Source organism: Muntiacus reevesi, chromosome 18 (genome assembly GCF_963930625.1).
Source record: "Muntiacus reevesi chromosome 18, mMunRee1.1, whole genome shotgun sequence".
Lineage (NCBI taxonomy): Eukaryota > Metazoa > Chordata > Mammalia > Artiodactyla > Cervidae > Muntiacus > Muntiacus reevesi.
In genome coordinates, this window is record NC_089266.1 from 10,877,916 (window position 1) to 10,899,722 (window position 21,807).

The 21,807-nt window shown below is 52.1% G+C and overlaps 1 protein-coding gene across 3 annotated transcripts in view; it reads left to right on the plus strand.

Annotated features, from left to right (window-relative positions):
* Positions 1 to 1,089: 1,089 nt before the first annotated feature.
* Positions 1,090 to 21,807, plus strand: part of ENDOV (endonuclease V) — a 90,220-nt gene continuing 69,502 nt past the window's right edge. For 2 of the 3 annotated variants that reach the window (XM_065910014.1, XM_065910013.1), the window contains exons 1-9: positions 1,090 to 1,149; positions 1,457 to 1,628; positions 6,989 to 7,123; positions 7,331 to 7,370; positions 8,544 to 8,656; positions 9,520 to 9,588; positions 9,926 to 10,054; positions 12,494 to 12,567; positions 13,343 to 13,401. In XM_065910014.1, coding sequence (XP_065766086.1) covers positions 1,094 to 1,149; positions 1,457 to 1,628; positions 6,989 to 7,123; positions 7,331 to 7,370; positions 8,544 to 8,656; positions 9,520 to 9,588; positions 9,926 to 10,054; positions 12,494 to 12,567; positions 13,343 to 13,401 — 847 coding nt within the window. In that variant the 5' untranslated portion in view covers positions 1,090 to 1,093. Of the gene's footprint in view, positions 1,150 to 1,456; positions 1,629 to 6,988; positions 7,124 to 7,330; positions 7,371 to 8,543; positions 8,657 to 9,519; positions 9,589 to 9,925; positions 10,055 to 12,493; positions 12,568 to 13,342; positions 13,402 to 15,001; positions 17,029 to 21,807 lie in introns of those variants that run through there. The other variant, XM_065910012.1, reaches the window with a different exon arrangement.

Consider the following 21,807-nt stretch of genomic DNA (forward strand, 5'->3'; position numbering starts at 1 on the left):
GGAAGCTGTAACCTCAGCATCTTGTACAACACCTAGCAGAAAGAGACTCAACTGACAAGCAGGATCAGTCAATGCCCCACAGGTTGTCCCTATTTAGTTTTTCTGCTCACCAAGATCCACCAGGTCAAATTTATGAGTCTGGACCCACTAAGGACTGTGTCCTGTCCTCAAAAAGAGTCACTGAAACTGAGGTCAAGGTACCATGGAAACGGAAGATGCTTGGTGATGGCGTTCAGGACACACTGCCCCAAAATATGGCACCTTGCTGTATTGATCTTAAGCCAGAGAAATTTTAGACAATGGCAGAAGCAGCAAAATCACTCCTGCTTCAACCATTTTTTGCTCCAAATCTCCCAGGTGAAAGGACCCCTCCCAGGAAGGAGAGGGACATTCTTATCACCAGAGGCAGGGGGTTTAGGGCCAAGAAGGCTGTGTGCGGAAAGCTCGATCTGGTTTCACTATTCACTACCCACAGTCCAAACCTCTCTTGCCTTATCAGTTCTTCACAAATTCATTGTTTCTTTCTCTAACAGGATAAAGCTTTCGTTCTGGCCACTTCTTTGGGTCTCCACTCACCAGTGAAATGTCCCCTCCCTGTACGTGTAGAAGTGAAAGTCGATCAGTCGTGTCCGACTCTTGGCGACCTCCATATAGTCCATGGAATTCTCCATGCTAGAATACTGGAGTGGGTAGCCTTTTCTTTCTCCAGGAGATCTTCCCAACCCAGGTCTCCCGCATTGCAGGTGGATTCTTTACCAGCTAAACCACAAGGTAAGCAGGTATGCGGAGACACTCAGTAAAATATGTACACTTTGCTTTTCTCCTGCAGATCTGTTTGTCAGTGTAACTTTCAGATCCCGTCAGAAGCTCTGGAGGGGTAAGACTTTCCTTCCCCCGCGGCTACGGAAGAAGGCCAACCCTGATGGTTGGCTGCCGCTCTTCCAGCGCAGCTAATGCCCAGCTAGCCTTCGGCCACCACACGGCGGTGTCCAAGAGCCTCAGCAAACGCCGCCACGGCGACGATGCTGGCATGGCGCCTGCGCGCGGCGCTCCGGAAGTGACGCTACAGGAAGGGGATGCTCCGGGCAGCGCCATGGCCCGAAAGGCGGCTGGGAAACCGCCTGAGGAAATCTTGTTGGACTGGAAACGGTAATGAGGCAGGGGACGCGCAAAGTCCAGGGATTGGAGCGACGTGGTTCCCCGCGGACCTCCGACCTCATAACCCCTGACTTAGGGTCGCAGGGGCCTGGGCCTGCTTTTGGCTTGCGGGCTTAAGGGCTGTAGCTTCCGGGACCGCGTCTGGGTCCCAGGAGCGGGAGGGATTTCGAGACCCGGAGGGTCCCTGGTAGAGCTCCAACTCCCGGGCCTGGACTCCGCGTTGAGGGCGGCCGCAGCTGGACCGCGGGGTGCGGGGCTTCTGGGCCGGGCGGCCCGCTGGACCTGTTTCTACTCTCAGGGAGCAAGCCTCGATGAAGGCCCGTGTTGTGGACCAGGACACGGAGGCTTGGCAACTGGACCCCGCCTTCTCAGGCCTGCAGAGGGTCGGGGGCGTGGACGTGTCTTTTGTGAAGGACGACTGTGGCAGCGCCTGCGCCTCCCTGGTGGTGCTCAGCTACCCAGAGCTTGAGGTAACCCCTAGGGGACTTTGGCCAGGGGCCGCACCGCTGGGTCCCCGGGTGCATTAGTGAGGCGGGGCTCTGGACAGGGCACAGTGCCAGGGTAGAGCCCCGCTTCTTCTCTTATGGGAGTTCACTAATAAATTGGAAAGCTTTTTAATAAAAGAAGAGGGGAACAAAAGCTGACTAGATCCTGTGACCTAAGTCCAAATTAACTCATGATCTCCAAGTTTGGCTGTCATCTTTTGCTCCCCATCTCAGGGACCCACAGCAAGATGTCCCCAAGTTGCCCAAGACACTAGAAATCTCTGTCTTCCCATACCCCTCAGCTGGTCACACACTACATTTTTTCCACCACCTAAAATCAGTGGAGTCTGTCGCCTTGTCTGTATCGCTGCTGCCCCTTCCCTGGCTGTACCACTGTCACCTCTCACATAGGTGACAGGCAGAATCTTCCCTGAGTCCTTTCTCCATGCTGCCAACAGAGCAGTTTTCCTAAAAAGCAAATGTGAGCAGTCACCACCTAGTCCACTTAAAACACTTAAGTGCCCATCCTGTGATCGCATAGTAAATAAAAGTAACAGTCACTAACAAGGCATAAAGGCTCGTCATGATCTGACCCCTGCTTAATGTAACTCACAGTAGGCTCACCTCTGGCCACCACCTGCTTTCCTCACCCAGTCCCCATTCAGGAGGACTTCAGCTTCCTCAAGCAGTCCATGCTGTATCTACTTGCCTGACCTTTGCAGTGATGTTTCCTCTCCTGGAATATTTTTCATCTGTCTAACTCCTCCTCATCTCTTAGGTCCTCCAGTAAGCCCCCCACCTCGTCCTACAAGACCAGGAGTTGCTCCCAGCATCCTCTCATTCCTCTATATCACCTGGGATAGAATTGGCCTGTGTGTCTCCCACACCAGAATGTAAACTCCTCAACAGTAGAAACTGTACTCTTGCACACTAGTTGTAGCCTTGGCACTTAGCTTGATGTCTGGCACATAGAAGATGCTCAAATAGATATGTGAATGAATGAACAGTGCACCCACCATTCCTTTGGAGTCAACAGCTCAGGAAGCCTTGGCTAAAGAACAGCTTGACAAAGAAACTTCTGCTCTGCAGCTTCAGCGTTTCCCCCTCCATGCCCCTCTGCCTGCTCCCAAAGCTGCCATCTTCCTGCCTCAGCGTCTTTGCTCTTTACATGAAGAGCCTTTAGTCAAAATTCAGCAGAAATATATTGATACCTGACTCAGAGTTTGGTGAGGAATAAATGAGATCATGCGTGGAAAGCAATTAACATAACGGGCATGTGGTAAGCCCTCAAAAAGTAAATGCTAAGCTACTATTAATTCTTAGGACAGCTTCTCACTTTTCAATTCACTTATTCCCATCACTCTATACCTTTCTCTACCTGCAGAATTAATCACCTTCTTGTCTGTCCTAGGTCTCTTTGTTTTGCATGTGTTCTTACAGTACTTCTCACACTGTATTAAAGTTACTGATTTAAGAGATCCTCTCAGATCTTACAGCCTATTAGCAGAACACTCTCCCTATGGCAGTAGTCAACTCCCCTTCATTGCAGTAATCATTTTGAATAGTCTCTCCTTCTTTTTGTTTAGTTGCCAAGTCGTATCTGACTCTTTGCAACCCCATGGACTGTAGCCTGCCAGGTTCTGCTGTCCATGGGATTTCCCAGACAAGAATACTGGAGTGGGTTGCCATTTCCTTCTCTAGGGGATGTTCCCAACCCATCTCATAGAAAAGAAGTTATTGGTTTATATTGTTTTTCCCACCATCTGTAGGTTCTCAAGGGTAGGGTTATACTGTATTTTTTTCAGAACCCCAGCACTTGATTGTAGTCAGCACTTGTCATCCTATGCTGTGGATGCTTAGTCTAAGGAATGCTCTTTTTAAGAGTCTGGTCCAGTGACTCCCAGATGCTCATCTATGATTCTGTGCAATCAGAGTCACCTGGAAGTGTGTTTAGAAATAAGATTTCATAGGCAAATCCGTAGAGACAGAAAGTAGTTTTGTGGTTGCCAAGGGCTAGCGATTGAGATGGAGGGTAACTGTTAATGGGTATAAGAATTATCTAGGAGAGATAAAGATGTTCTAACGTTAGATTTTGGCAATGGTTGAAAGACTGTAAATACCAGAAATGGTTGAATTATACTCTTCAAGTAATTTTATGGTAGCAAATTATATCTCAATAAAGTTGTTAAAAAAAAGATTCCTGGACCCCTCTCCATTTACTGATGTTTGCTTTTTTTCGACATTCCTTCCTGTAATTGCATAGCAAACCCAGACTGTGAGTCTCTGATCTGCCATTCACACAGCCCGAAACTCTTTTTGTCGTGCCTGACATCGTGGCCTCACAACAGAGCCCATTCTGTAATTGGAAGAGCATGTTCTTTTCCATATAGAGCTGAAGTTTACTTGTTTGTGACTTCTGCTTTCTGGTACAGGGTACAGGACAAACTTTTCCTGCCCTTCTCTGAAAACCCTGCTATTTGAAGACCATTCTGTATTCTCCTGAGTCTCACTGGGGTGATTCCCAGCTCCTTCTCTTGCTGCTGGCCCTCTGGCCCACCCGCAGTGAGCAGGGTTCGTTTTTATATCCAGCACCCAGAACTGATTTGAGTACATCAAGTGCAGTTCAGCCGTTTGGTTCATCCATTGGTGAGCCTAATGCCAGCTTAGGTTGAAACTTGCAGATCTTCTCAGAGATTACTGACCATCCAGATCATGCCCACATGCTAACTACACAATTGATTTTTCCCTTTCCCAGATTTGTAACTTGAGAATGTGCACACATACATACTGAAAAGTTGAAATAACACATTGAACACCCGTATTCCCTCTACTTAAGATTCAGCTGGTTTTGCGGTCTTCTCTGTGTGTGCACACTGAACTTCAGGAGTGTCTCCCAGAACCTGTGAGAGCTCAGCAGACTTGTCCTAGAGTGACGTTTTTCTGCATGCCGGTGGTGTCGTCATCACACCTTAGAATGCACATACCATCACACCTTAGAATGCACATGCCATCACCCCTTCCATAACACATTTCCCCAGGGGTCTTTAATCTCTAAAATGTGTTCTCTGATTTGTAAGACTTTGACATATTTTATATTAAATAATTACTGTTACCAGTAGATTATGATTGCTGTGGGGATTTTTTTTTTTTTGGCGGGGGGGCACGGTCCAGTATGTTGCCTGTTTACTTTTTTCCACTGAGATACATCTTGAGTTGGCTCTTCCCCATCAGTTTCCTCAAGTTCCCAGTTGGGTCTTTAAATATGTGGGGTCAGATCACTTTTTATTTTGGAAATGTTTCTTAGATTGTGGTTTTAAGTGTTAGTTCTATTTATTATTTCAGCTCCACAGTTTGGTTTCTCTTTTTCAGTCATACATATGCTGGGTTTTCTAACTTGCCAGGTTTTTTTATGGTTCTGTTTTTATTTCTGCCAGGTTGTGCTCTCTGTCATTTACTTAATTTCCCTCTGATGCACGTCTGGTTGGGGGCAGCATTTCATCAGCTCACAAGCATTGATCGTTGCCTTCTGAGTTCTTGTAGTTTTTGTGTACAGCCTTTCACTGTTGACTTTTAAGTTATATTTAAAGAGGAAACTCAAGGGCTGGGGGTTTGGGTGGCTCGTTGGGTTTCTTAAGTCTTGAACTATGAAGTGTAGTCATGTTAATAAATGGTGTTCTTTTCTGAAGCAAAGATGGCAGTGTGTCTTCTGATTCTTTGATACTCTCGTTTGCAAAGGAGCTTACATTTCTATCCTCACTGTCTTCTCCATGAGCCCCCAGGGCTCACCTGTTTCTCCCCAGAGCAGCATCTTCCTGGTAAGGCCAGGGCTGACCCCCAGGTATCACTCCATCAGGCTCCCAACCAGTAGGCCCTTCCACACCCCCTTACCCTTGCCCCATCCCTACCTGCCTTCCCAGTGCAGGGCCTGGAGCTGGCTCTGTGAGTCTGGGCTGTTTATTTCCACATGTAGGTGCACACTGATGGTTATACTATGTCATCTCCTGGTTATGATGTGGGCATGGGGCCAGGGGAGGTTTATCTCCTCTTCTGTGGATCTCTGGTTTCTGGAACTTGTTTAGAGAGATTCAGACATAAGCAGCCACCATCAGCCTATGGGAACTCAGGCCACACTTGAATTTCCCCTGTGTCCCTGTAAAGAGTCATTCTGTTGCATGGGGTTCAGCACTCCAGCCTGCTGGGGTCACTGGGAATTAAATTCTCCAGTCTGTCATCCAGCTGGACCCTGCCCACTCTAAATCACTGGCAGTTTTACGAGTGTCCTATGAATCACTGATAAAAATCTTGGAAGAACAAGCCCTTCCTCAATACTATTAGAGTAATCCCTTCACTTGGACATGCCGTTATGACCCAGCTTAGAGGGAGAGGTGAAAGTATGGTTTTGAAAGCTGTCACCAAGAGATGGGGGTGGGGAGTGGCCAGTAACAATCCAGGACATCCGAGGTTTCTGGAAAAGTGTGCTTAGCGGGAAACATTCTCTACCTCAAGCAGGTCTGGCTCTAATGAAAACTCAAGGTTAAAGGACTTGGGGCTGCCATCCTGTGCTCTGAGCAGGTCCTTTACCATTCTAATGAAGTGGGAACAGGAGCCCCTCTTCCATGCTGTGGTAGGACTTTGAGTTTGAAGAACAGTCTGCCAGAGCATGTGAAAACTGGATGGTCCCCAGCATGTCTGCCTCAGACCTCTGGCCCCCACTCCTCCCAGCATCAGCCAGGCCTTTTAGCACAACATCCCTGGGGGTAACCCCCTTTCTCTCTCTGGGGTTATTTGCAGTTGCAGCCTCAAAATTTTTCCTTTTGGACTCTCCAGTCTCTCAGGATCTAGTTCTCTTCCAGACTGCCTCTCAGATCATGCCTGTCCTTTGTCTGAAATATTTGTACTCTCTTTTCATAAAGCGAGAGTTGCCCTTCTTGCTGTGTAGCCTCTATGAAGACCTGGCCTTTTTTTCCCCGAGGTTCCATCTCATAGGACACGCTGGCGTCCTTATTCACAGGTGCTTCTTGTGCTTGGTCTTCTGTGAGCTTCCAGACGGCCTGGCAGCAGGGTGGGCAGGAAGACCGCAGCTCTGACTTACAAAAGAGGCAGCCTGAGGAGGGCCTGGTACAGACCAGGTGTGGCCAGTGCCTTTAAAGTGGCAGCATTTGAATACCCACCGCCCACCTGTAGGGTGGATCACGAGTCCCCAGATAGTGAGGGAGGAAAGGGCATTTGGGGGTAAGCCTGGAAGACAGAGAGGAAGTGATGAGGATTGACAGATGAGGCCTGAGGGCAGGCAGGGGGAGGTGACCAGGACCAAGCATGCCTGGTGACCGGGTGCCTGCTGGCAGGTGCTGTATGAGGACTGCCGAATGGTGACCCTGACGGCCCCCTACGTTTCGGGCTTCCTGGCCTTCCGAGAGGTGTCTTTCCTGGTGGACGCGGTGCAGCGGCTTCAGGAGAGGGAACCCCGCCTCATGCCCCAGGCAAGTACCTCACTGGGCTGGAGGGACGGCCCTCCACAGACCTTGCCCCATTGCAGGGAGAGGTTCCATGAACTTGTGGAGAAGTGCTTTTGCCTCAAGAGGGATAAGACCTAAAGAACTGGGTCCCTCCTCTTGCTCTGGGATGCCCCAGCCTGATGAATGCGAGGTGCTTCAGCTGACTGTGACTTTCCCCTGTGGCTCTTCCAGGTCCTTTTTGTGGATGGAAATGGGGTGCTGCACCACCGAGGTAATCCTGCTCCCAAGACGGCCCAGGAGGGTTGTAGGAGAGGGACCTGGAGGGGGCAGTCCGCCTGTACCAGGCCATAGGCCCTCCACCCCTAGCCTGGCCCTGCAGCTCCTTCTGGTTTTGCTTTCCTTGTCAAGACCCCCTAGTAAAGAGTCCCTGCTTCTCTTCACCCCTACCTCTTTTCCTGCTTGTCCCCACTACGTGTGCTGGCCCAGCTCGGGCAGCACCACCCAGTTTGGACATAGCGCTACCAAAAGTCATAGACCTTGAGCCCAGCTGGGGCTTCCCTGGTGGCTCAGATGGTAAAGAATCTGCCTGCACTGCAGGAGACCTGGGTTTGATCCCTGAGTTGGGAAGATCTCCTAGAGAAGGGAATGTCAACCCACTCCAGTATTCTTGCCTGGAGAATTCCATGGACTGAGGAGCCTGGTGGCCTGCAGTCCATAAAGTTGCAAAGAGTCAGACACAACTGAGCGACTAACACTTTTATCACTTTGAGCTCAGCTAGCCTGTCCCACTGGCAGACCCTCGCCTGAAACCAAGCAGGAACGGACACATGTGCCCCACCGACACAGGGGAACTTTGACCCAGGAGAAAACCACCAAGGGGAAGGGGCTGTCATACCCTCAGATACATACCTGGAGGTCAGGCAGCAGAGGGAGTCGAGAAGGGTTGGCATGGTGCTTTCAGTCCCTGCCCTGGGAGCCTGTGGGCCCAGAGCCACCCTGGATGCTAGTGCAGGACCAGCAGGCCAGCCCTGGGCCTTGACCACAGCCACTGCTATCCTGGCCTCCTGGCAGGAACCCCAAAGTGCTGGGGCAGTTAGGATAGATACCCAGAGGCCTGAAAGTAGCCACAAACGTAGGGGAGGATGGAAGGTGCCAGAAAATGAAAGAAGCAGGTGAAACGTGTGAGCATGTTAATTGTTTTAGGCTCCTAATCTAGTCAGATGGAGGGAGGCATCCACCCAGCCTGCCAGCTGAGAAGCTGGGGCAGAGGGCCAGATTCAAGGTCAAGGTGGGTCTCTGAGGCCTGTACCCCTAGTTCTTGCCCACCAACAGGCCTCCGTTGATGTACGGAAGCTCAGTGAGGCTCTGGTGTGTCCCCCACCCCCACCCCGACTCCTGACTGCTGGGCTCACTGCCCCAGCCTCATCTTCCTTTCCCGCTGCAGGTTTTGGGGTGGCCTGCCACCTTGGTGTCCTCACAGACCTGCCTTGTATCGGGGTGGCCAAGAAACTCCTGCAGGTGGATGGGCTCGAGAACAACGCCCTGCACAAGGAGAAGGTAAGGGGGCCTGTGTGGTGCAGGACACAGACTGCCCCACTGTGGACCGGCTCCACTGGGACGCTCTTCCCATCCTGGGTCGCTGGCCAGAATGAGGAAGACCAGTGTTGCTCGTGGGCGGTGGGTCACCTCTGGAGACACGGAACTCCTCTCCCAGCCTCTGGGCCCACGTTTGCCTCTCCTGCTTTGTCTACCCTGTGGCGCCCACTGGGAGCAGAGCCTGTAGGGACTGGGGACTGGGCATTCGGGGCCTGTGCAACGTTCCGTGCTTTTCCTCCCACATGGAACTGGGGCACCTACTTGCCTGGGGCATCCCCGTCCCCTGGGACCCCTTTCAGAGGGCGTCGGCGACATGCTTGGCTCACCCACCTGGACAGCTGACTGGGAACAGGGATCAGTTGTGTCTGTCTTATCCTTCCAGCTCCCCTGTGCCTGAGTGGAGCATGTGTTTGTTGAGTTGACAGGGGCCCCTGACCGACTCAGCAAGCCAGTCCCTACCACCCGAAAAAGTTTGTCAGGTTGAATCAGAAGTGCTCAAATTTGTAGCAGGAGAGAAAGCAGCGGGAAATCGGCAGCCTCAAGCGGGTTGTGGCCCTGTGTGCACACCATCCTGGCGCTTTCCCACCCCCGGCACTGGGGCCTGGGTGGGCCACCGCCCCTTCTCTGCTGCAGGGTTGAGAGGAGAGCGCCTTGTCAGGATGGGATGATGCCGTAGGTGGTGCCTGGAAGCAGGATCCACTCACAGGATGGGCCCTTCCGTCTCCTTGCCCAGCAGCTGCTCACAGTTTGAAAATGAGCAGGCTTGCCTTCGGCTCTTCACCAAGAAAGGTATTCTCTAAGTTTCTTTTCCCTCTGTTTGCCAGATACAGCTCCTAAAGTCTGGAGGAGACTCATTTCCTCTGATGGGAGGCTCCGGGACTGTCCTGGGCAGGGTGAGTGGCCAGGGGCCTGTGCCCCACTGAGGCGGACCCCTCAGCTGGGCCCTGGGTTAGCACCCGAGTAATGTGTGTACCCCAGACCTTGCCGCTCTGGCTGACCCTGCATCTTTACTTCCTCCCCTCCAAGGGAGGAAGGGGGCCTCTGGGTCCTCACTGTGCTGAGGGGGCCTCTGTGTCCTCACTGGCCCTATCCTGTCCCCAAGACAGGCAGCAGGAAGGTGCCCTGAAGGCGCCGCCAGTCCCCCAAGCCCCTGCCCGCCAGCTGAGATGTGACGTCTTCCCGCCCACAGAGCTCGCCCAGCACCCTGACCTCACCCTCTCTCTGTCACAGGCCCTGAGGAGCCACGACCACAGCACCAAGCCCCTCTATGTCTCTGTGGGCCACAAGATAAGCCTGGAGGCAGCCGTGCGCCTGACCCACAGCTGCTGCAAGTTTCGGATCCCGGAGCCTGTGCGCCAGGTGAGTGGGCTGCCAGGTCGGTGGGCCAGCGCACAGCCCCTACTCTTCCTGTGCCCTTGGGCTTAAGAGCATGCCACAGGCACCTGTGGGAGAGTCTGTTTGGGTCACATCGGGCCCTGGAGGGGAGGAGAGGGGCCCGGAAGGTGCAGAGGTCCCAGGACTCATTCTGGAGCCCTGCTCGGCCTGGCCCTGAGCTCAGCCTCTCAGCCTCCTGCACCCTGGGTCATTGGGAGAATCAGCTGACGTCAGCTCAAATGCCAGCCCCTGAGGGCCCAAGCTGCCCAGCTGGCCGGGGAGGGAGCAGCCGTCCTCGGTTGGGGGGCCCCTGCAGGGCCACTGGGCACAGCTGAGGAAGACTTGTGCCAGAAATGCCAATCAGGGCACACCAACCACGTAGTACCAACTTGGGGCCCAAGAGGATCAGAACTCTCGTGGACAGGTTGGCCCAGCCGAGAAAAAGCTTGGTCTGCTATGGGGAGACAGAACCTCATGCAAGACCTTGGTGTCTTGGCCACAAGGAGGTACCCAAGGGGTATAGGTTCCTGGAAAGCCCATGAGTCGAGGATCTGTGGAAGCTGCCCTCAGGGAGGGGCCTGCTGGAAGAGGGGGGAAGGGCGGTCCAGGCCCGAGGATCAGCATTTACAAAGGCCGTGGGGCAGGAAGGAGTTTGATGCCCAGAAACTCAAGGGAACGTATGGCTGGAGCCCTGGCCCAGGGGAGCAGGCGGAAGCCGGCGTGCATGGGGGCAGGTCTTCAGGTTTACCACAAGGCGTTGGATGTGGTTTGGGAGGGAACTCTGTCGGATTTGCCTTCCCAGCAAGGCCTGAGGCCTGTGCTGCATCAGCCAGAGGCAACCTGGCCGAGGGCCCGCCCAGTCTCTCCTGTCAGCCCCAGCTGGTGACACCAAAGACCCTTGCCCACCCCGGGAGCCTGGGCTCTGGGACCTCCAGGCTGCTCGTGTGCAGGGTGGCCTCCAGGTGGCAGCAGCAGCATGCACACGACTGCTTCAGCCCATGCCGGCAGCCCCGAGGGCTCCACAGAGCCTGGGCCCCTAGGGTGGCTTCCAGATGGACGTGCTGTGTCCACAGCCTCAGCCTCACTCCCTTCCTCCCCACACAGGGTTTGTAAATGCATGGGTTCTCAAGCTTGTAACATGTGTCCTGGCCCCAGAAAACCTTTCCTTTCCCATTCCCACCCACCTGTGCAACCTTGTGGGCAGGGGTTGGGACTGGGAGCAAGGACCGAAGATTTCTTCCCAGGCTCTCAGAACCAAGGACTCCACTGAGCCGGTACTGTGGGCAGGTCTTTGTCCCTCTACCTCTCTCCTTGCCCCAGAGTGGACGATCGCTGTGTCCTTGCAGGTGGGGGGATACCCCATAAAGTGCCATGAGCCCCTCAAAGGTGGCCAACACTGTGTGTGTGTTCTTGAGAAAAATCAAACATCTGCACCCAGAAGCCCACCCACCCTGTCGCTTCCAGGAAAGGGGATGGGGCCCTGTCCAGCAGCACTGGCTTGCTCTTGATCTGTCTTCTTCCTGGGCCCACTCACCTGTGTACATTTTGCCCTCCTGACTACTTCTGGAAGCTCAGAGGAGAAGCTGAGAGAGGGGTTTAGGGCCGGCTCCATTGGTCACAGGCCCTTCATCCCCCAGGCCAGGCCAGGCTGCTTTAGGGGAAAGGAGGAGGTACTACCTCAAGTCTCCAGGACCTTTCCCCCTGGAATACCCTGCTGCCCACCCTGCCCACTTGCCCGTTCACTCTGAAGTAGAAGCGGTCAGGAGGATTAGCTGTTGTGTCCTGTAGTCTTGTGGCCCAAAGCGGGGCTAAGCCCATTGGAAGTGGGATCAGGGGCCTCCCTGAGGCCAGGCCCCCTGGAAGGGGGTCAGCCAGTGGGAGAACCCAAGTGGAAGGTTTCTGGGGGCCACCCTCAGGCCTGATCCCCTCTCCCCAGGATGTGTCTGATACTGGCCTGTGGTCCACAAGCCCCCTTTGATTCTGGTGACTCTGAAGAACTTTCCAAACACTTCCCCACAGACAGAGTTAACAGCTAACACTACCCAGAGAGCCAGATGAACCAAAAGCTGGGACAGACAAGGCTATCTGAAGGATAGCCTTCAGAGAAGAGAGTTTTACCAGGAAAAACATTGGCTCAAGCAAAACTTACAGGGAAGCACAAGCTATAAACCCACTGAAAGCCAGCTGAAACAGGAGTGGGGCACCCAGCCAATACCCTTAGGCCCTTTATGGACATGCCATCAAGCACCTTACCAGAGGGCCTGGGCATCCTAGCACCCACACATGATGGGGCTGCTGCTTCTTGTCCTAAAGGCCGGGCCCCTGTGGGCTTTCCCGGGAGAGGCTGTCTTTCTGGGTGGGAACTGGTCCAGAGGCCAGCTTGGGACCCGAGCTACTCCCTCTCACTCCAGCCCTCTTCCCCAGGCTGACATCCGCTCCCGAGACTACATCCGCAGGACCCAGGAAGTCCAAGGGGTCCCTGCCCTGCAGTCAGGGAGGTGAGTGCTGGGCTGGCTGGGTCATGCCCACGTGGGGCCATTTCTGGTGGCTAGGCCTCTCTCAGTTGTGGTGCTGCAGCTCAGGCCAGACATGCAGGGCCAGGCAGCAGACGCAAAGTTCCCAAGGGGACAGGAGAGAATGCTGGGTGCCAGTGTGGACTCCATGTTCAGTGCAAACTCTCCAGAAACCCTCACAGTCCACTGCTCACCTCCCACCCTGGCAGCCCCCTGCTTGCCTTGGTCCATTTGTCTGTGAGGCCCTTGGGTTCCACAGAAAGGGAGTCAGATGGTCCCAGCTCACAACCTGGTTCTGCACCAGCTGTCGTTTGCTTTCTCCAGGCCTGTTTCCTCACCTGCATGGTACACAGTGATTCTCATCCTGCCGCGTGTATGCAGGGGCTGCTTACTTAATCCCGACAGCACTTCCATAAGACAGGCACTGTGCTCACATTGCAGATGAGGAGACTGAGGCAGTGAGATGGCAGCCAGCAGCTTCCATGTCAGGCCTGTCCTCTCCCGCTTGAGTCCTTGGCAAGCACAGTGTTTCCTCCGTGTTCCCTTCGCCTCCTGGCCTGCACTTGGCTAAGCTGCTTTGAGGACCGGGGGGGACCCCTGAACTCTCCCGGGGTAGGCGTTGGCCATCAGGATCTGCCTTGCCCTCTGACCTGGGTCCTCAAGCCCCTGAGGATCCAGGTTGACTCAGCTTCCAGAGACCACCTGGGGAGTGAGGGGGGCTCTTGTATGTGATGCTGTCATTTCTTGATGTCATTACCAGGAGCAAGGAGGCACAAAGGCCAAAAGCGTGCCCCCAAGGAGTCTCAGAAGAGCCTGCAGGTAAGGATGGGCTCCTTGAAGCCCAGAGCTAAAGCCCCAGGACACACCGGAAAGCCCTAGGACCAGGCGCCCGGGCAGTAGGGCAAGGGCTGGGGGTGGCACTGAGCTAGATGCCAGGGAGACTCCTGGGTTTCCTGCAACCCTGCTCCAACTCATCTTTGGGGACTGAGGGAATGGCCCACAGACTAGATGGGGCACCCATGCCCGAGGACATGGGGACGCAGCAGGTACAGCCATTCTCAGATGAACTGGGGTGGCCACCTTCCCCTTCTGTGGTCATAGAATCTGGGGGCCCAGAGCAAACTCACTGGAAGACAAAGCTCACATGGCAGGGCACCAGACCCAGAGAACCCGTGACATTAATTTCCCAGGAGCACAGGAAGGGGTTCAAGGTTCATAGGGGGTTTTCTGGTGTTTTTGTGTTCTGTTTTGAAAGTGCCCAGGTAGGCTTATGGCTGCCAGACTATGCATACATCCACGCCTTCTCCTGGCCCATCTGCTCCTCTGAGTGCACGTGCTGCTTTCGCTTCGTGATCATTTATAAACCAGGACCCAGCTCCCTGCTGACCTGAGACACTCCTGCTTTGCCCAGGAAGGATCTAGACTGGGGTGGCAGCTGTTGGGCTTGGCCCCTGGCTGCCCTACCAGTCTCCAGCCTGTCTGCTTCTGGCACATGCAGGGCCAGGAGGAGGGCAGAAGAGCTGCATCTTAGCCTGGAAGAGGCTGAGCTTGGAAGGGACATACAGGGGCAGTTTAGGCTGAAGGGATAGGGTACCAGGCAGAGGGCTGGCACTGATGCCAGAAGGGGTGGGTGTTGGCGTCTGTTGCCCTGGCCAGGGTCTGTGAGGGTGGGCAGCTCAAGTGCTGCATTCAAGTGCCAATAGCTCTCCCCCATCCCTACCATCCTGATGCACTCCGCCCTGCCAGCCTCTTCCCCCAGAGGCCCAATCTCAAAAGGCATCTCCACCTTGGGAAACAGCTCTGCCTCATCCCTGACTCTGGACCCTGCCCAGCCACACCCCTCAGTGTGAGCTAAACCCCAGGAAAGCACATGGCTCCACCCACAGCCCCCAGTCCTCCACCTGCCAGCTCACCCCCAGGACCCCAGGTTCCCTAAGAACTCTGGGATCTTTGCCGAGAAATGTGAAGAATCTTTGAAGGCCTTTCTTGCCATTTATGCTGCCTCTCGAGAAGGAGCTGCTTGTCATGGTTTGACAGCCTGGCAGAGAAACCCAGGGAAGCCCCAGGTCTTAGCACTCCCTCTGTTCTCTGCTCTGGTGTCTCTCCTTTCATTCATGATGAGAAAGGAGCTCTCCTCCAGGCCTGGGCTCCTGGGAGAAGCAAAGGGGACAAATGAGCGAGGCATCCAGCTGTTTGGGGCTTGCAGGGTGCTGTCCCCCTTCTGCTTAACCTCTGTTCTTGAAGCCCTGTATAAGGCATTGTTAGGACATTGCAGTAGGAAACAGGACCATTCCAGGGTTGGGGGGCTTTGGGATTAGAGGACCTCCTGGGGTCAAGTGGGCTGCTGGGTGCCACTCACATGCTTATGGGCTCCACCCAAAGGCATGCTGGGCTCAGCAGCTTCTGGCATGTTCCACAGGCACCTCCAAGGGGACTCCTGCAGGCGGGAAGGCCTGTCCCAGGTTCTGATCTCCAGTCCTCCCCAGATGTCCACACTGGCACGTCTTTCTTCTCACCTCTGCTTCCACTGTCCACCCAGTCCTGGGACTGAAAAAAAAAATACCTGCTCATCACAGCCAGGGGTGTACAGGGAGCCCCACCTCACCCCGCCCTCCCTAGCAGGCTCTGGGCCATCTGCCCACTCACCCCAGGCCCCGGGATGTGGTGGCTTTGGAACCTGCACCTCAGTACCTGTGACTTCTGACTCCTTTGTGCCAGCAGTGCCTCTCCTGCCTCAGGTTTGTGTCCTGTCCAGATCCTTGCAAGGATCCGAGCATTTGTTTGATCCAGTTGGGGGACTGAGTATGAGGATACATGTGGAGTCATGTGGATACATGTGGGGGCACAGTCATTTCCCAGTGAATGAAGAATGGGGGTACAGCACCAGCCGGGCTCCACACTGAGGCATTAGTGGTCAGAGGCAGGGACAGCCTGGGATCAATCAGGGATCAAACCCACAGCCCCTGCATTGGAATGCAGAGTCTTAACCACTGAACTGCCAGGGAAGTCACCTTTCATTTTCTTGATTGCGTCATTTGAGTGAAGGTTTTAAAATTTGATGAAGTTCAGTTTATCTATTTTTCATTTGTTGCTTGTGCTTTGGTGTCATAACAAACCATTGCCTAATCTGATGTCACAAAAATTTCCTCCAAGAGTTTTGTAGTTTCAACTCTTACATTTAGATCTTTGACCCATTGTGAGATAATGTTTGCATATGGATATTTTGGTCTTTTGTAATTCCATATGAATTTTAGAACCAGCTTGTCCATTTCTACTCCCCCAAAAAAGCAGTTAGAATTTTGATAGTGATCGCACTGATCAATTTGGAGAGCACTGCTATTTTTAACAGTATTACCTCTTCCAGTCACTGAACTCAGGGTCTTTTCACTTATTTATATCTTCTTTAATTACTTTTAACAGTGTTTTGTGATTTTCCTTGTACATGTCTTATCCTTCCTTTGGTAAAATTTATTACCAAGTATTTTATTGTTTTTGATGCTACTGTTTTATTTTTGAATTGCCCATTCCAAGTATATAAAAATACAACTATTTTTGTATCTTATATCTGGCAACTTTGCTGTACTCATTTATTAGCACTAATGTGTGTGTGTGTGTATGTGTGTCTATGTGTGTCTGTGTGTCTGTGTCTGTGTCCCTTAAGGGTTTTATATATAAGATCATGTTTAATGTGAATAGAGAAAGTTTTATTTCTTCCTTTCCCATCTGAGTGCCTTTTATATCTATCTGTTACAGAAGTAGAGAGATGGGTGCCTGATCTTGGGGGCGAAAACTTTCAATCTTTCACCACAGAGTATGATGTTAGCTGTGGTTTTTTCATAGATACCCTTTATCAGCTTGAGAAAGTTCCTTCTATTCCTAGTTTCTCTGTGTTTTTATCATGAAAGGGTGTTGGATTTATCAAATGTTTTTGCTGCACCTTTGAAATGATCATTTTCCTTCATTCTGTTAATGTGACGTATTATATTGATTGACTTTAATATTTTGAGCTACTCTTGCATTTATGGAATAAATCCCTCTTGGTCATAGTGTATAATCCTTTTACTATGCTGCTGAATTTGATTTGCTAGTATTTTGTTAAGGGCTTTTACATGTATATTCATAAGGCATACTGGCCTGTAGTTTTCTTTTCTTGTGATGTCTTTGTCTGGCTTTGATATGAGGGTAATACTGGCTTCATAGAATAGTTAGGAAGTGTTCCCTCTTTTCTGCTTTGGAAGAGTCTGAGAAGGATTGTTGTTGATTCTTGTTAAACCTTTGGTAAAATCACCAGTGAAGCCATCTGGCCCTGTGCTTGTCTTTGTTGGGAGGATTTTGATTACTGATTCAATCTCTTTGTTATAGGTCTATGAAAATCTTCTGTTCTTGAATCACTTGATAGTTTGTGTATTTCCAGGAATTCTTCCATTTCATCCAGATTGTCTAGTGTGTTGGTGGCATACAATTGTTTGTGAAATTTTCTATTTCTATAAAGTTGTTAGTAGTATTTCCACTTTGCTTACTGATTTTAGCAGTTTGGGTCAGTCTGGCAGTGAGTGGTTTTTCTAAGGAGTGCTCTTCCCACCCCCACAATGCCTCTGTAGTGCCCCTGGCTTGAGTGAGGAGTGGGAGGACAGGGTCCTCTGCAAGATTCAGACAGTCAGAACTCAACCTAGCTCTGCTTTCAAGGGCTGCCATCTCTTCCCACAAGCCCCAAAGACTGTAAATCCCACCCCATCAGAATCTAATTATGGCCCCACCTAAATCCTGGCCTGACCTCAGAGGTTTCAGCTGAAGCAGTTGAAGGATAGCAGAGATTGGGTGGGCTGAGTGGGGGCTTAAGCCTGACATGGAAAGCTTATGGGTGGGGGTGGGAGTGAGGTGGGCATCTGAACTTTAAAAGGACTAGCTTCAGTTACAGCCTGGAGGAGGAGAATCTGTAGCAGTGCCCAGACCCATTGGCTCCTTGGTACTGTCTGCTGGCTACACCAAGGCCATATCAGAGATGAGAGGAAGAGAGAGAGCATGTCAGCAGCTTGCTGGGACCCCTGGCTCACGCCAGGGGGGTGGCTGTGGATATAGTCCTGAGCATCTCGGAGGGGTAGGCCAAGCTGGGAGTTCATGTGGAAGGGTTGGAAAGATGGGGGTGGCACTGAAGCAACTGAAGGGAGCCAACGTGGAGCCTGAGGGCCTGCTGGCTGGGGTCATTCATGGGAGAGCAGGAAAGCAATGGGAATGGGGCGGGGGCTTGGGGGTGGCATGTCCTGTCTGCCTCTCCCCCCGCCCCTAGGGGCTCTGCCCTGCAGAAGGCTGCACAAGAGCCTTAAGTGCAGTGGCGTCTGGGCTTCTTCCCACAGAACCTTAAAAATAGGGCCGAGATGATATCCATCTTCACAGACCACAGCCTGCCCCAGAACCAAGAATAAGTCTCGAAACACTCAATAATTCAAATCAGATCCAAATAGATCTTCCTGTTAGCCTGGCAGCCTCTGTGCCCCTTTCCCAGGTTCCCAGGGACTGAGCCTGGAGGCTACCATGAGCTGGTGGACAGACTTGGCCATTTCAGGTCACATCCAGGGCCCTCATGGCACCTGCCCCCAGGACCCTGGTCTGCCCACCCTCCCTACTTTTGGAGCAGTCAAGAACAAAGGACACCCAGGCCTGGGAGTTCTTTATCGGGTCAAGGCCAGGCCATGTTCCTAGCTGCCCGAAGGATCCCTCCTCTGTGCCCTTACTTTCTGATCACAGGTTTTGACCTGTTTGAGCTTGTGTCTGAGCCAGCATCCTTGGCCCCTTTGACCACACCTTCCCCCCACTCCTAGGCTCCTGGGGTCTCAACCCTCCAGGGCTCAAGGGCCAGTCTGGGCTTCAGGGGAGCCAATCCCCCAACTTAGACCCCAGTCACTTGTACACACACAGCCCTCAGGGTCTGCTTCCCTCCTCTGGAAGGGTTCCCTAAGGGGCTTTACCTGGGGCTCTGTGGTCTGATGGGAACACCTGGGGACAAGGAAGCAGGGCCCTGGGTTCCAGCCTAAGGCCTCTGCACTTGCTGGGTCTGGGCGGGGGGATGGGGGTCCTCATCAGCCTGGCCCACCCGCTGGAGGTTTGACCCAGCCCCGGTAGTCCCTGTTGCACTGCCCTGGTGAGACTCTGCATGGAGTTTTACCAAATTATTAATTAAAGGCACAGGCATGCGGCAACGCTGACATCCAAATGAATAGTACACTGGGTAATTAGGAGAGGTGTCATGGAAATGATGGAGCACAGCCCACTATCCCCATTTCACCTCCCTGGGAAACAGGAGCAACTTCTGGGTTTCCTACCATGATGGGCAGCACTCGGGGCAGGGTAGGGAATGCAGGCTGGAGGGGCCAGGGGCACAGTTGTTGCTTGTGGACAGGGTTTGGTGCTCCCCAGTTTGATTCCTCTCCACCCAACCAGCAGAAGACCTGGGAAGGGGGCAGGGAAGGTGAAAAGTAGGCTAGTGGAGGAAGAATGCAGTCCCAAGACAGACAGGTAAGCCAACCTGGATTAACTCAGAGAGAGACTGGGAAGACCACTAGAGGCTCATGGTGGAGCAGGGGAGGACTCCAGCACATGGGGCGTGGGTTGGGGGTTCTTTCCAGGAAGAAGAGACAGCTCCCTAGGCCCTTTCTCAGGGCCACAGGTGCCCAGTGGAGAGCTGGGAGTGGAGAGCAGGCTGGAGTATTTTTGTCTTTTAGTTACTTAAATTGCACTGGTGTTTTGTTGTGTTTTTTTTTTAAATCAGGGTTTTAAACATGCATAGTTTAAACAGTCAAACAGTAATGAAAATCCAGTAGATCCTAACCCACCCACTCCTCTCCTTTCTTGACTTCCCCTGCTCAAATGCAAAGTTTTGTTATTTTAGTTTTTAGGTTTTTTTCTTCTTCTTCTTCTTCTTTTTTTTTTTTTTTTTGGTGTTGGGGGTTGTTTTTTTCATGTTTACTTCTAAATTCCATGCTAATGTTGCCTTTCTTTTTTTTTCTTTTCCTCCTCTTTCTCCCCTAGAGTTAGAAATCATCCATTGATTTTCTGCTATGGGAGTTGAGAGTTTGTTTCCTCTCACATAGCCCCCACACACTTTCCTTCCATCTTCTCATTTTCACTGAATCAGAATTCAATGTCTGCATTATTCTTTCTTTGCACATACTATTCATAGCTGAGTAATGTAATGTAGTTACATCTCCATTTTTGTACAACCTCTTTGTTTTTCCTGCACTTGATAATTGCCTTATGTTTTGGGCTTGGTTATTTTCTGTGTATCCATTAGTTAATCTCAAACTCTGCAATAGAAATATAAATCCCTTTTTGGTACATTAAAAGCATCAGGGCATCTTGAATTTATTTTTTTTTTCTTGGAGCCTGTGGTAGCCAGCTTCCAAGATGGCCTCTTGGGGCTGATATAACCCCCTGGCCACGTTGAACTAGGGCCATCTGTGTGACGTGTATGAAGGTGCAGAAGTGAAGATGTGTCACTTCTGATGCTAGGCCTAAAACACACTAAGACTTTTTTCTTAATGGTGCTCCCTCTCCCTCTCTTCCCACTCATCATTCACTTTGAGAGGTCAGCTGCAGTGTCATAAGCTGCTCTGTGAAGTCCACATGGCAGAGAACTGATTCCACCTGCCAGTCACCATACAAGGGCACCATCTTGGAAGTACACCCCCCAGCCCTGATCAAGCCTTCAGGTGCCCCCAGCCCTGGCCATTATCTTGACTGCACCCTCATAAGAGACGCTGAGCCAGAACCAACTAGCCCATCTGCTTCCAGGTTTACCCCTCAGAAACTATAAGAGAATATACCTTTCTTCTGAATAATATTTTAGTCTGGCAAAGCATAACTAATATTGTGTCACTCCTTCTGTACCCACCTGACTCAGTTGCCTTGTATACCTGATGCACATCCAGCACCAGGGACCTCTCCCACCCTCATCTCACTCCTGTGTTGGCTCCTTTGTTATAATGGATGCATTATCTGATTTCTTCTTCAGAACTACAACTCCACCCTAACACCACCCTAGAAAATGGCAAGGCCAGGAAAGGGGGATTTTTAAGTACCCAGAAGAGTCTTTGTTTCAGGACACAGGACACTGTGACATCTCTCAGGAGTCTGTCCACAGCCTCAAGATGAACCTCATTGTCCTGTGTCTCCTAGGTGGGTGGGAGTTCTCTGTTTCCTCCTCTGGGCCTTCAGTGTTGTGTGGGCGGAAGCCACTGCTGTCCACGGTGCTGAACTCAATGCCATCATGTCAGCCTGGGCTGCCAGCCCCAGTTGCTGGATGGCCTCTACTCTAGCTTTCCTCCTCTTCCACCGGGATCCCCTCTGTCCAGGCCTTGTCTTTCTGCATTGGGCTGTCTTCCTGCCCAGGACTTCTTCTCTTGTGAACAGACCTCACCTGGGCTCTGCAGACAAGCTTGAATCCTGAAGTAAGGGCCTGTAGGTGTTTGAGCTGAGAACTCTCTGGATTACAAGTGACAAAACCCAACTTAAACCACCTTAAGCTAATAATAGGGGCTTGTTAGTTCACTCCAGGGCAGAGCTGGCTATGTGTGGCCTGGCTGCAACACATGTCTGCTCTGTCCCTTTGACCCAAGGGGCATCCCCTCTGGATGCTGGATAACTGGCAGCAGCCCAGGCTTTCTTTCTCCCCTGTAGTGTTCCCAGGCGACGTGTGTCCCTCTGTCACAAAAGCTCCACTTAAAAGCCCTAGGCCTAGGTTCTGGATGGAGTGTGATCATTGCTTAATTTGATCACTGTGGCTGGAAGGGAGGGGGGACCAGGTGTCCAACCTGGAGCCAGGGAGTGGAGTCAGCCATAGCCCACCTCATGGAGGGGCATTCCTCTGTGGACAGTGAGAGCACTGTCACCAGAAGAAGGCGCACCTGGCTGGGGAAACTGAGGGAAGGGCATGCCAGACTCTCAGGACATTCCATTTTAAACCCCTCAGAAAGCATTATCTCTTCCCAGCAGCATGCCATCTTGTCTCTGGGTAATTCTCTTCCCATGCCAGCAGGGAATAGCATGATTAAGGCTTCATTATTAACTTGCCAATCTTGTTTCTGGGGCACAGACGTTAACGGCTTAGGGGACCCAGTTGGCATATAATGAGGTCTCCATGACAAATTACTTGGGTATCAATTAATTATCTAGGGAAATGTCAAGCGAGATCCGTCATGCTGGTGGCGAGGGACAGCCAGTTAACTCAGA